Below are 12,808 nucleotides of genomic sequence, written 5' to 3' on the forward strand. Positions count from 1 at the left end.
TTTTTTTTTTTGAATTTAGTATTTTTCCCATGTCATTACATTGTTAAGAGTACAAGACACAAATGGGGGGGAAAAAACATTTTTTTTTAAATTTATATTTTGTTCATGTTAATCTATATCCACTGTAGTGGACACCAGGACTTAAAAAATACAATGACAAGGAATGACATGTATAGGCAAAACCAATGGGATTTCACCAATCAGTTTTTAAGTTTCAGGATTTTTTTAACCAAACTTTGTGTAAAGATGATTCTCAACTGTGTTATGATTTAAAGATATCATGGAAAGAATTGATACACCATTTTACTTCATGTAATACGCGTGTAAACATGGCCATAAATGCCATTCCCATTCAATACAATGTGTCTATACACTGTATCTAATTAGCATATTAATGTGTTCTTGGGGCAACATGTAATGAAAAAAGAAGTGTAATAATGTGAGTAATAATTTTGCAACATTTTATAATAATATCTAATATTTCATAGGAATATTGATTAATATATTTCCCTATTCACTTGTTGTGTCTCCAAAATGCCTGATAAACATGATTTAAGTCCTGATGTCCACTACAGTGGACATGTATGAAATCAATGCCCTGTTTTGGAACCGAAAGTCATATTTTGATTAGAAACCCCATATTATTTTCCTGAGATGTTGATTTATGACAAACAATTTGAAAATGAGCTCTTTACAGGACATGCAGATTTGTGTGTGTATATGTGTGTATATATGTATATGTGTGTATATATAATATAAATATATACACACGCGCACACACACACGCATATATGTATGCATGCATGTGTTTGTGTATATATACAGTGTGTGTATATATATATATATATATATATATATATATATATATATATATATATATATATGTGTGTGCATACATGTTTGTACACACACACGTTTTCAAATTAAAGCAGTTAGTATTATTGGTGAAAATAGACCAAAATATGTAGCGGCCCCTCAAACTGAAAAATGTCATTGAACCTGTTACTTAAAAACTGATATTGATTTGATTGACTGAAGTGTTTGATGGGTAGTAACTAGGAAAATCTTTGTATTCTTGTGTAGAAGAGTGAGAGATGAGTAAAATCTCTCGAGTAAAAACCTCTTTCTGGAGTCTTATTACCATTAAAATCTGAGATTTATTCATTTAAAAAATTTTTACGGCCATAATAATTTTAATGTCGTTTCTGTTTTGTAGATTTTAACAAATCAAAATCACCCCCATGGAGCCTGATTAAGTACCCCCTGCAGTACACATATCCTTGATTGGGAATCATTGGATTAAATGAAAGATTTGCTGATACTTTGTTGGAGCAAGAAAACTTTTGTGTTTTCCACACAGTGCCATCATCTTTTGAAAGCGTTATTGGAAAACTGCCAGAATATTGACCTGTCATGTTTCTCCCATTAAATCAATTTTGATGGTGTGAGAAACATCTTGTTGTTGGCTAAAGCTTAATAATGGAGATTCTCTGTATGAGTTTTATAGTATTTGATGTGAGAATAAATATGATATTTGTTGTATTATCACAACTAGTGAAATTCAAGTTTATTAAAAGCCTTTGAACTGAACACTCATCAGTGGTTATGAGCCACAGTATTAGCACTTTAAGATTGTAGGCAAGGGTGTAATATTGTGTCCAATAAAGTATATCTTGCACAAACCCTCACATACCACTCATTAGCAGCTTCAAACCTTAGATTTGACACCGATTGTTATTGAACTGAAAATCCAACAGTGTTTGAGAAAGTCTAGATGTACCTGTCTAGCTTTGTAATTCAGAATTTTTTCCCCTACAGATCCGTGTCTTTATATCCCGCGTTTTGCGCAAATGCTGGAATTTGGAGAGAAGAGCCACGAGGTTTCGATGACGGCACTGCGTCTCCTGCAGAGGATGAAGAGAGACTGGATGCACACGGGACGAAGACCTTCAGGCCTCTGCGGAGCAGGTAACCATGGCAACCCTCCCCTAACGGTGCGACCTCTTTAATGATGTGAGCTAGTGAAGGGTTGCTTTGTTAGATGCGCAAAAACACATACACCATCGCTGAAACATCCACAGTTGGAATGCACGCTCTAGAAACCCCTTCCAGAACTGAAAGTTGTCTATCTGTCGTAGGAAACATTTTAAGATAGTTTATCTGTCAAAATCTGTAATTAGATCAGGTCACGCATTTGAAGTGGTTCCCAAATCACCAATCGGTTTAAATGAAAGAGAGAGAACGATTCCTAAAAAAAGTGTTAGCCTTCTCACACTCACTGAGGCCTGATATTTCTTGGCACTGTAAATTGCCTCAGAGATGCAGTGCAGCTAAATTCTGATTCCATCAATGTCATTTTTATTTGCTTGCACTTTCAGTCTTGTGTAAACTTTACACAGGCTGTGAAGTTTGAGTTTCAGTAATTAAGTTTTTAGAATAACTGATGACTCCTGCCTCTCAGCATGATTTTCTCTGCCCCCCCACCCCTTCGCTGCATAACCTGAATAATGAATCTCCCATTAATCTTTCAGGAGCAGTGCTGAGAAAAGAGGAAGCATGAGCCTAAAAGAGTTTGTTTCGCTGCGAGAGATCAGAGACTTGAGAAAGAAAGGGAGACTGACAGAGAGACTGAAAGAATGTGAAAAAGACCCAGAATGAAGATAAACTGAGAGGCAGAGAGGACTGCTGAGTGTGATGAATGCCTCAAGCTTGTTGAATAGTCCTCATCTAGTAGCTGAAACACAGATTGATTTGATATCCTGCAGGGTTAAACAGCAGAGGAGGAAACTGCTGTTTTTTTTAAGCACAACATGAACCTAGGCCCAAGATAACGGTCAGTTAGATACAGCTGACACCTCTGGACATACAGTGGAGAGTGGGGTGGAATGTGTTGGCCCTTTAATCTGTCACAACTTAGACCATGTATTTAGAAAGGACTCATCAGATACAGCTGTCTGTGATTGAGAGATGCTTATGAGAAAATTGAAAAGCATTTTTATTCTTGTTGTTTACATGACAAAGTACATTTTCTGAATGGCAGGATATATATATAGATCTAAAAATATTCACTACTATTCTAAAGTTTGGGATTGGTCATGTTTTTGAAAAAAGCTTTAACAAAGCTGCATTTTTTGTATCAAAAATACAGTTAAAACATTGATATTATGTAATAATATTACTATATGTTTCCTGTTTAAATATATTTTAAAATGTAATTTATTCTGTGGTAAGCAGGGTGGGGCCGAGGGCCGTGGGAATGGAGCGAGTGCCAATGAGCGCTAATACCACCTGTGCGCCACACCGGTCTCGAGTTTCACGGAGAATCTCCGGAAGGATAAAAAGAGGAGTGACGACCTTAATCAGGCCTCGCTCTGTTCCCGCGGCTCTCGGTCCCGTCCTGCTTGCCACATATTTCTTTAGAAAACTATCTTATATGTTGATTTGCTGCTCAGTTGACATTTCTTATTATTATCAATGTTGAAAACAGTTGTGCTGCTTAATATTTTGTAGAAACGGTGATAATTTGTTTCATGATTATTTTATTAATAGAGTCCAAAAGAGCAGCATTTATTTGAAATATACATCTTTTCTAACATCATAAATGTCTTAACTGTCACTTTTGATCAAGTTAATGTGTCCTTGCTGAATGAAAAGTATTAATTTCTTGGAAAAAAACTTCTGAATGGTAGAGTACATGATGCATATTAGTGAATTTCCACTTTATAAAACAATGACAAGCAAATATGTACTGTAGTGTTTTCAGGGTAAGCTGTGTCAGTGCACAACTAATAGTTATAGTAAGTTTTGCCTTCAAATGCAGAAAATACTATTACAAAAACTACAAAAAATGATAAATTATTGCAATACATGGAAATATTTGTCCTGGCTTATTCATAAAAATGTGAATAACGTACTACTGAATAAGACCAACAGGAGAACACATATTACACCTATACTTAAGGCTCTACATTGGCTTCCAATTAGTTTTAGAGTACAGTTTAAAATTGTAACCATTACTTACAGAGCCTTGCATGATCAAGCTCCCCCTTATATCCAGGATATACTGCATGTATACACTGCTGGTCGCTCTTTGAGGTCTTCAGGCCAAGACCTTTTAACTGTTCCTAGAACACGTTTTAAAACAAGAGGTGACCGAGCCTTCTGTGTGGTGGCTCCAAGGCTCTGGAACTCTCTTCCATTAGCCTTGAGAGCTTTGGACTCTGTGGAAGCTTTTAAGAAACGCCTTAAGACGCATCTTTTTAGACAAGCATTTAATTAGCAATATGGTTTTGTATGTTTTTGTGTATATGTGTATATTTGTATATTATGTGCATGTGTATATCTGTTATGTGTATATTTTAATTTTGTGAAGCACTTTGTGACCTTTTTGTCTGTGAAAAGTGCTATAGAAATAAAGCTTACTTACTTAAAGCTTACTTAAAAAATATGTCTTTGGAATGAGATTAGATTAGTGAGAATTAGTGAGTCAGGGTGATCCCGTTCTCTCTACCCCACTCTTTCCTGTCAAAATCTCTGCTGTCCTATCCATAAAAGGCCAAAGACTTTTTTTTCTTTTTTTTTAATTGTCATTTTGTTTCTCAAAGCATTACAATAAGTTTAGAGAATGACAGTGAACCATGTTAATCTTGTAGGAATCATTAAGCTCTAAAATTCATCAGTATCTTTTACATGCTTGCATGCTTTGTGGTGTTGGACACTCTTTAGTTTGTCAGGTAGTTCAGAAGTGCATCTGGCTCTTCATGTTTCTTTAATGAATCTGAGTGAAACAGGCATCAGGGGTTCTGCAGTATTGCAGGTGCATTAAATGTCTGTTTGTTCTGCCTGAGGTGAATCAGTAGGGGGGCAGGTACAGTGGACACACTTTTCTGAAGGCCTATAAATGTTTCATATTTGACAATCTGTCCTCTCTCCTTCTCTCTCGAAGTGAAAGTGTGTATGATGTACTTAAAGTTGTGTGTTTGTGTTCCCTATAGCTCTCTTGGTTGCTGCCCGTATGCATGAGTTCCGTCGCACAATTAAGGAAGTGATCAGCGTGGTGAAAGTCTGTGAGGCCACACTGAGGAAAAGGTGTGTTTTGTCTTAAAATAATCACAGTATGACCACAAGCTGTGCTCAGTTATTACTATTTTCGTAATATGTAGCATTATCATTCATATTATATAATTAGTGCTATTTCTGGATTTTGGTTTTGCACTTTCTTTCTGAAGCTTTGAATTTAGGCCCGGTTTTGCTGTTGTACGTTTTGACCCCCGGTGTGTTTGATTGACAGGCTGAATGAATTTGAGGACACGCCCACTAGTGAGCTGACTATTGAAGAGTTCATGAAGGTGGATCTGGAGCAGGAGTGCGACCCGCCCTCTTACACGGCTGGAATTAAGAAGCAAAAGCTAAAACAGGTCACGAATCACACTTTTATTTAGAATTATGAACATTAAAATAAGCCATTCTGTCAAATATGTGCTTTCACACTGTCAGACCAATTATTTTCTCTGATGAATTCTTCCACAGATTGAGCTGGAGCTTTCAAAAAAAGTTGATGATATTGAAGGTACCTTGAAACATTTAGACAGAGTCTATGCTCTAATTTTCATCATGGTTGTTTGAACACATGTGTATGTGCTCTGCAGGTGAAATCTGTGGCTATCAGGATGAGATTGAAGTCGAGCTGGAGAGCTGCAGGCCCAAAGCCAGGGGATTTTATGCATCCTGTTCCAGAGAAGGTACAGTATTCACACACAATCCCGCAGAAAGATTGTTACACAGAAACATGTTTTTTTCAAGTTCACACTTACACTACTATTCCAAAGTTTGTGTCAGAAAGATTTTTTAATGTTTTTGAAAGAAGTCTCTTATGTTCACCATCACCAAGGCTCATTTATTTGATGGAAAAATTCAGAAAATTTTCAGCAGCCAGTCACGTGATTCTTCAGAAATCATTCTAGTATGCTGATACTTATTATCACAGATGAAAACGGTTGTGCTGCTTAATATTTTTGTGGAAACTTTGATTCATTTTTTTCTGGAATATTTCAAGAATAGAAAGTTCAAAAGGTCAGCATTTATCTTAAATAGTAATATTTGAAAACAATTTAAATGATTTAACTAAACTTAATGCTTTCATGCTGAATAAAAGTATAAATTTTTATTTTTTGTTTAAAATTTTTTACTGACCCCAAACTTTTGAACGGTAATGAATATCGTTTCTTAATGTGAGGGTAACATTTTTAACCAGTGCAATCTACACACACAAACACATACACACACACAAAAAAGTATAGCATTGTTAATCATTTATATTTAAATATAATTTTTGTTATCAATATAATTTCTTTTTTATATCTAAAAAATATTTTAACAATTATTAAAAAATTAAGTATCCAGTATTTCAGAATGACAAACATTTTATATATAGCTTGATGTGGGTTAGACTTGGCTCACAAGTACAGCTATCAAGTGTATTCTAGGCCAGTTTATTGTGCATCAACAGGTTTTGAGACTAACATGCTTGGCTTTACTTAGATTGTGTATGGTGCATGCTCTCAGATGGGAGCGCATATTTATAAAAGCATAAGAATTTGTTTACAAAGAGTGATGATTGGCTGTTGTGTGGAAAGCAATGTTATAGAGAAGGTTTGCTTCATGAGAATCACAATTATTGGCGAATGACACCCAAACTGTTCACGCTTAAAACAAATGATTATATTGTTGTCAGAATTTCTCTTTGTTTAGTGAGAACTGCTGCTCTCACAACGTTTTCTTCAGGAAGTGGAGTGTTACTTCCCTTGTGCGGAAATTCTGTTTACGTTTGTCCAATTAGTTCCTTGTTCAGCAGCACGCACATCCAGAGATCCAGTGCTTCCCCATGCGTGATATATCTCTCTCTAATGTAGTGATTACAGGAGGGAGCTAATTAAGACTGCGAGCGTGGGAGTGTTTGTGTGTGTCTGTGTCTGAGTGCCTTTTCATGCATGTGTGTTCACTTTTCTAGAGTGTGTGTGTGCATGCATGTGTGTTAGTTTATATAATTACTTTCTTCCCATGTCAGCTGGATCATAGCGAATCAAAATCAAAGGGCGAATGCGTTCGTTTTAATTAGCAAAATAATTTAATTACAAAAATAAATGTACTTTATTTGCATACAGACAGCAGTTTATTTTCATCTTTATACTCCGTTTACCTTTTATTTGTTGTTCCTGCAGTTATTTGAGAGACTTAATTTGTGATGTATGTGTATTTTCTCGCTTGCTTTTCCCAGATGATGTGATTTCCTTGGCATCATCCAGTCTCCTTGCTGGTGATGATGAAGGAGAGGACGATGAGCTGAGGGCAGCAGCGTCCCACCTGTGCAGTGCTGTATGTGGAGAGGATAGAGGTGGCTATCAGCAGGAGCGAGATGGAGAGAAAGTCTCTCCAACCAAACGGCCCTCGTTAGCATTATTGCTTGGAGCTTTGCCCACTGCGGCCAGTTTGGGCCTGCCCGAGTCCATCACCAAAATGGGAGAGGAGAAGGAGAACGGTAGGAGTGTGACTCCACTTTCAAATTGCATAAAGACTTAATCCGTTTTAATTCCACAGTCATTCTTTGTTACCACAGTTTTGCTGTGACAGGGTACAAGCAGAGGAAGAGGAGTGGCACTAGAATGACAACTTTGTGAAACATTAACGTTCTTTCCATCCATTTTCATTCCACATTTGATCTTCATTCTTTTTTGTTTTATGAGTTTAATAAGTGTGCGACTATAGTGACTGCTTTTTTTTAAATGCATTCCCCCAGTTTCACAGACAAGGTTTGAGCCTAGTCCCAGATTAAAACGCATGTTTGAGCTGTTTTAACTAAAAGCAAAAAATATATCAGTGCCATTGTTTTGTCTTATGATGCACACCGGTAATGTTTCTTTTTCTAAGGCACGTTAATAAAAGCTACTTAAATGCCCTAATTAAACTAAGGCCTAAACCTGGCTTAATCTAAGCCCTGTCTGTGAAACCGGCCCTAAAGTGTTTTTCATTTAATCCAATTTCGTTCAGTCACACATTTGTACTATTAGTACTAACAGCATTAGTCAAAGAAGAAGAAGAGTGGAACTGGAGTGACTCCTTTTCAAAACACTCCCATTAATCCACTTTCATTCAGTCACACATTTGTGCTATTACAGCATTAGTCAAGGAAGAAGTAGTGTGGAACTGGAGTGACTCCTTTTCAAAACACTCACATTAATCCACTTTCATTCAGTCACACATTTGTGCTATTACAGCATTAGTCAAGGAAGAAGTAGTGTGGAACTGGAGTGACTCCTTTTCAAAACACTCACATTAATCCACTTTCATTCAGTCACACATTTGTGCTATTACAGCATTAGTCAAGGAAGAAGTAGTGTGGAACTGGAGTGACTCCTTTTCAAAACACTCACATTAATCCACTTTAATTTAATCTACTTTCATTTCACATTCATTGTTAAATCACACACTTGTGCTATTAGGACATGAGTAGAAGAAGAGTAGTGTAAAATTACTCGAGTAATTTTCTTTTCTATAAAATAATTAATCCTCTTTTAATTTAGCCCACTTCCACGCTATAAGTGAGAGTTACCCAGCCTCTGGAGAACAGAACTCAAGAGTGACTTGTTTATCTGAAATGATTGCGTTATCTTTTGTGATTGTTGCATTTACATTATGCGAGAGCATTCGAGAGAGAGAATAAGACTTTGTTCATCACAGGCAGAAGAGCTGCAGCTGGTAAACTCCTGAGGATAGAGTGCTGGCAGGTTGTCAGATTGTGTGATTGGCTGTGCGAGCAGGTTGTCATGTTTCCGATTGGTTGTGCTGATTGTGGATGATTTGTATGGGGCGGAGGAAGAGGAAGCCCCCCTCCACTCTTTGAAGCACTAATTGAACACAGCACCTTGTCATTAGCGCACTGTCTTTCATCCACCCACTACGGCCGGCTGTATGCGCACTTGATTGCCCGTGAGACCCGCTCATACAGTGTGTGTGTGTATTTTGGTTTGATTTTTGAGTTTGGTTCAGGAAAAATCATGACTCAGAGAGGAGGTATTTTTTGTGTTTTTGTTTTGCCCAGTGTCCATGTAAACTCAAGTGAATGCCTTGTAGAACTGTGACAATGTCATTTATTTCCCTAAATTTGCTCATTTCATCTCCGTGATGATATGGCCACTGACACAATATGGCTCTCTCTGAATGTGTGTGCACTCTTCTGTCTTGGTTCTGTCTGCTTCAGCTTTTTCTGTCTATTCTCCCTGTTTATTTTTAGGGTGGCTCATTGTTCCATTCCAGACAATAAGATGCTTGTTAGAGTGTTCTAGTTACTGTGCGTGAGAGTGAGATTGAGCTGGATGTTCTTATTTAAAAATGCATAAGTGTTTGTTTGTGTGATGTGCGAGTATATGTTGCATCAGAGAGAGAACTTGCACTACATCATCAAACTTAATGACATTATCACAATTATTGGCACCATTAGTCTTGTCCGTCATCCAGTGTTGGGGAGTAACGGAATACATGTACCGGCGTTACGTTTTCAGAATACAAATTATGAATAACTGTATTCCATTACGGTTACAATTTAAATATTTGGTATTTAGAATATAGTTACATTGTTGAAATCAATGGATTACATGACGATACTTCTCTGTTTCACGAATTTGTTCACTCTCTAAATAAATTAAGGCAACTCCCAGAAGCCCCAATATGAAAACAAAAAAAATGTGCGGTTTGCATGATCAGTAACAGTGGAGTCAGAAGAGGAGCAGCGGGAGCTAGAGGTAGAGATGGAGCCGAATAACAGAACCAGGGCAAGAATGCGTTTCTATCTTGGAAATTCAAGCATTTCACATTAGCATTTCACAAGAGAAGGGAGAACGAAATATATAACTGTGCAGTGCAACCTCTGCTTGCCAGCAACCAACCTCCTTTCAACGTCCAAAGACTCCACCTCCAACCTGAAGAAGCATCTTAAAGTACATTTTTTTCAAATATGTAGACCTACACCACAAAACTAGTTGAAGATTTTTTTTTTAAATTGGTCAATTCCAGCATTATGGACGTGACATTTGCAGTCAAAACTTCAAATATAAATTCTCCGAAAATGCATTAATACCAATAGTGAAACGTCTGTTCATATATCCATGCTCCCTTAATAAAGGAGTCCAGACATTAGAAAAATATCGGTCTACATGCGTTTTATATTTAACAGAGGGAAATAAACATGCGTGACACAAAAAAAATCTTTAACTTTTTGGTGGCAAAATATATATTCTTTTGTAATCCTGTGAATTACACTGCGTAAACCAAAAGTAAATCTACTCACCGGATGAAGAAGGGTTGGCTCTCCACAGAACATAAAATATTCGTTTTATTTTATTTTTCGTATTGGCATTTATGAGGAAAAAAACAATGTTACGGTCGTGACAGTTCTCCGTTACGGACGTGATCGCTCTGAAAGCGGCACTAAAAGACTGCTTTAAAACTTTCACAGAGACCTCAAACAGAAAGCACAAAGCCATTCTTTAAAGTGAATTTTGTTTTGTATTAATTGTATCTTAATTTTAATAAGTGTTTCATCAACCAATTGCCTGGATTTAATAAGAAGTAAATATAGCAGACAAATGGTTAATAGGACACGGAGGCGCCGGCGCGTGAACTGGAGCTCGTCTCATAAATCAGCGTATAAGGTAGAAGGCCCTACTTGCCTCACAGAAATGTCTACTTTTAAACAGAACAATTAAACACGAAAGAACTGCTCTCTGCATATGTAATCCGTATGAAATGTGCGTTTCTCTCTGGCGCGTTCACTAGGCTACTGCGAAGATCGCGAGTCAGCATCGTCAACTTCATCTTTGTAGACGACACTGACAAATAAACAATTAAAATATCTCCTTTCTATATTTGACATATTCATAATTATTACTTTTGCCGGTTCTTTGTGACAGCTTTTAGGTGCTTTATTGGCATACGCTTCACCACCGCATCACCGCACCCCCACCCCACAAGAATAGGCCTGTTTATTAAGCAGGATTTGATGGCCGACACTTATAAAATGCAATTCAATGTGGAAGTAATCCAAGTATTCAGAATACGTTACTCAGATTGAGTAACGCAACGGAATACGTTGCAAATTACATTTTTGGGCATGTATTCTGTATTCTGTAACAAAATACGTTTTGAAAGTATCCTAGCTTATCAGAAGAAAGGAGTGACTCATCCAAATGTATATAGACAGCAATATTTGGACATAAGAAACCAATTTCCTTTTCATGTACCTATATTGGAACACAATAGAAGATATTTTGAATTGGTGACCATTTACTTCCATTTTATGAACAAAAAACACTGAGGCTTTTCCCAAAATATCTTCCTTTATGCTCAACAGAAGAAAGTCATACAAGTGAACTATCCCTTTAGCAGAGGTGGAAGTAACGAATTACAACTACTCACGTTACTGTAATTAAGTCGTTTTTTTGGGTACTTGTACTTTTTTGAGTATATTTTTAAATCTGTAATTTTACTTGTACTCAAGTACATATTAAACTAAGTAATCTACTTCGCTACTTGTAAAATCACATTTCGTTACTGAGTACAATTCGAATTGATATTCAAATCTTTGACCGGCATTTCGGTAGCCAATAAAAATATTCGATCGTAAACGGACCAATAAAACCCCTGATATTTGGACTGAATTAAAGCCGCCGCAGTCGCAACAGGTTTTGAAAAGCTGATCATAAGTGAAGGAGGCGAGGAGCTAAGAATGATTAATGGCTGGACTGAAAGTTTGGAGAAACAACAATCTACATAGTAGTATTGTCAAAATATCTATATTTTGATACATATCAATACTGAAATATCTGTCAATACTCATTTTGGCCTATACACCGATACGATACCAGCTGCGCGTTCTCATTCTCTCATCTCAACGACAGCGAGTTTGACACACCCGCCTCCTCTCAGCGCGGGATTGCAGGTAGACCTATTACGCATAATTTTATTAATACCTGCAAGTTTCTATGGCATATTTTAATGGCAAATGTCACGAGTGCAATATTATAACGCGAGGGCACATTCATGTAATCGCAGAAAACTGGACGCGAGCTCTCAAATATACGAATGAACTGGACTCGGATATGAGTTTGAAATCAAGCTTCCTTGTGCTGTGTGTGAGCTATTGCAACAGTTAACGTTACCCTATTGTAAAGACAAATACACTGAGTGAGTAAATATTTAAGTTAGATTATTGTAATGGTTATTGATCAATGTTTAAATATGTAAACAAAAGCCTAAATTAAAATCTCACTGTATAAAGTGGAGTGTCTCTTCAGAAGACTTGAATTAAACTTTTCCATTCAAATAGATCACTGTTACAATGAGTGTTGTGCTTTTCGATTCTTGAAAATAATGATTGCCTTGACAAAATGGATGGACAAAAATGTAGATATTAAAATATTTAGTATGTGGTAGTTTTCCCGATGGTATTAAAAATGATAGGCTAGGCCTACTGAATACTGACATATTTCTATATTGAAGTTAGAAATTCCAGTATCATGACCACTAATTAATGTCCTTCGACAATAAGGTAAAAACGTATTAAAAGTAGCTATTTTCTACATAAATCTATGATTTGGTTGAATATTTATTGGTAATACATTAACTATCGCCAGCTAAAAAGTAACTAGTACTCTGAGTAGTTTTTGAGAAGAGTAATTTGTACTTTTACTTAAGTACTTTTTTGACACCAGTACTTTTACTTGTAATTGAGTATTATTTCAGCAATGTAACGGTA

General features: G+C 36.6%; 1 protein-coding gene across 1 annotated transcript in view; it reads left to right on the plus strand.

Annotated features, from left to right (window-relative positions):
- Positions 1-12,808, plus strand: part of brf1a (BRF1 general transcription factor IIIB subunit a) — a 55,838-nt gene that overhangs the window by 24,263 nt on the left and 18,767 nt on the right. The window contains exons 7-12 of the mRNA XM_084092332.1: positions 1,819-1,968; positions 4,995-5,088; positions 5,291-5,417; positions 5,530-5,569; positions 5,649-5,741; positions 7,277-7,537. Coding sequence (XP_083948458.1) covers positions 1,819-1,968; positions 4,995-5,088; positions 5,291-5,417; positions 5,530-5,569; positions 5,649-5,741; positions 7,277-7,537 — 765 coding nt within the window. The remainder of the gene's footprint in view (positions 1-1,818; positions 1,969-4,994; positions 5,089-5,290; positions 5,418-5,529; positions 5,570-5,648; positions 5,742-7,276; positions 7,538-12,808) is intronic.

The sequence above is a fragment of the Abramis brama genome, assembly GCF_963993115.1.
Source record: "Abramis brama genome assembly, chromosome: 19".
Taxonomy (NCBI): Eukaryota; Metazoa; Chordata; class Actinopteri; order Cypriniformes; family Leuciscidae; genus Abramis; species Abramis brama.